At 64.9% G+C, this 699-nt stretch overlaps 1 protein-coding gene across 1 annotated transcript in view; it reads left to right on the forward strand.

Annotated features, from left to right (window-relative positions):
• The window catches only part of MST1 (macrophage stimulating 1 (hepatocyte growth factor-like)), a gene marked incomplete at both ends in the record, with an annotated part of 2738 nt that overhangs the window by 271 nt on the left and 1768 nt on the right, over nt 1–699 (forward strand). Inside the window, 3 exons of the mRNA XM_008938505.1 lie at nt 1–70; nt 318–454; nt 530–650. Coding sequence (XP_008936753.1) covers nt 1–70; nt 318–454; nt 530–650 — 328 coding nt within the window. The remainder of the gene's footprint in view (nt 71–317; nt 455–529; nt 651–699) is intronic.

The raw sequence follows: 699 nt of genomic DNA on the forward strand, positions 1-699 counted from the left end.
GCACGCGGGCCACGACAGAGAAGGGTCTGCACTGCCAGCATTGGCAAGCCACAACACCCCATGACCACAGGTGCCCCCACATCCCCAGCTGCCCTGCGGCACCCACTGGTGGCCCTGGATGGCGTGGGACAACGGGGAATGGGCTGGGGACAGGGAGGGGGTGATGAGGACAGCGTGGGGGCAGTGGGGACAGCTCCTAAGCAATAGGGACAGCATAGGGGCAGTGGCACCAACCAGACTTGGCACAGTATTGGGGCTGTGCCTGCCCCAGGGCGAGGGGCTCCCGGAAGCCCTCCTACCCCCCCTGCTGCCAGCAGGTTCCTGCCATCCCCCCGCAATGGCCTGGAAGACAATTACTGCCGAAACCCCGACCATGACAAGCGGGGCCCGTGGTGTTACACCGTTGACCCCAACATCCGGCACCAGAGCTGTGGCATCAAGAAGTGTGAGGATGGTGAGTGCCACGTACCAGGGGCAACCTGTGCCACGTGTCCCTCCCATGCACGCTGAGCTCCCCGGCTGTTGGCAGCTGTCTGCATGACCTGCAATGGGGAGGAGTACCGTGGCACCGTGGACCACACCGAGTCGGGGACAGAGTGCCAGCGCTGGGACCTGCAGTACCCACACAAGCACCCCTACCACCCTGACAAGTACTGGCCCCCAGCCCTGGGCAGTGTGCGACCACCCTGGCCATGCCAG

Source organism: Merops nubicus, unplaced genomic scaffold (genome assembly GCF_000691845.1).
Source record: "Merops nubicus isolate BGI_N331 unplaced genomic scaffold, ASM69184v1 scaffold38404, whole genome shotgun sequence".
Classification (NCBI taxonomy): domain Eukaryota; kingdom Metazoa; phylum Chordata; class Aves; order Coraciiformes; family Meropidae; genus Merops; species Merops nubicus.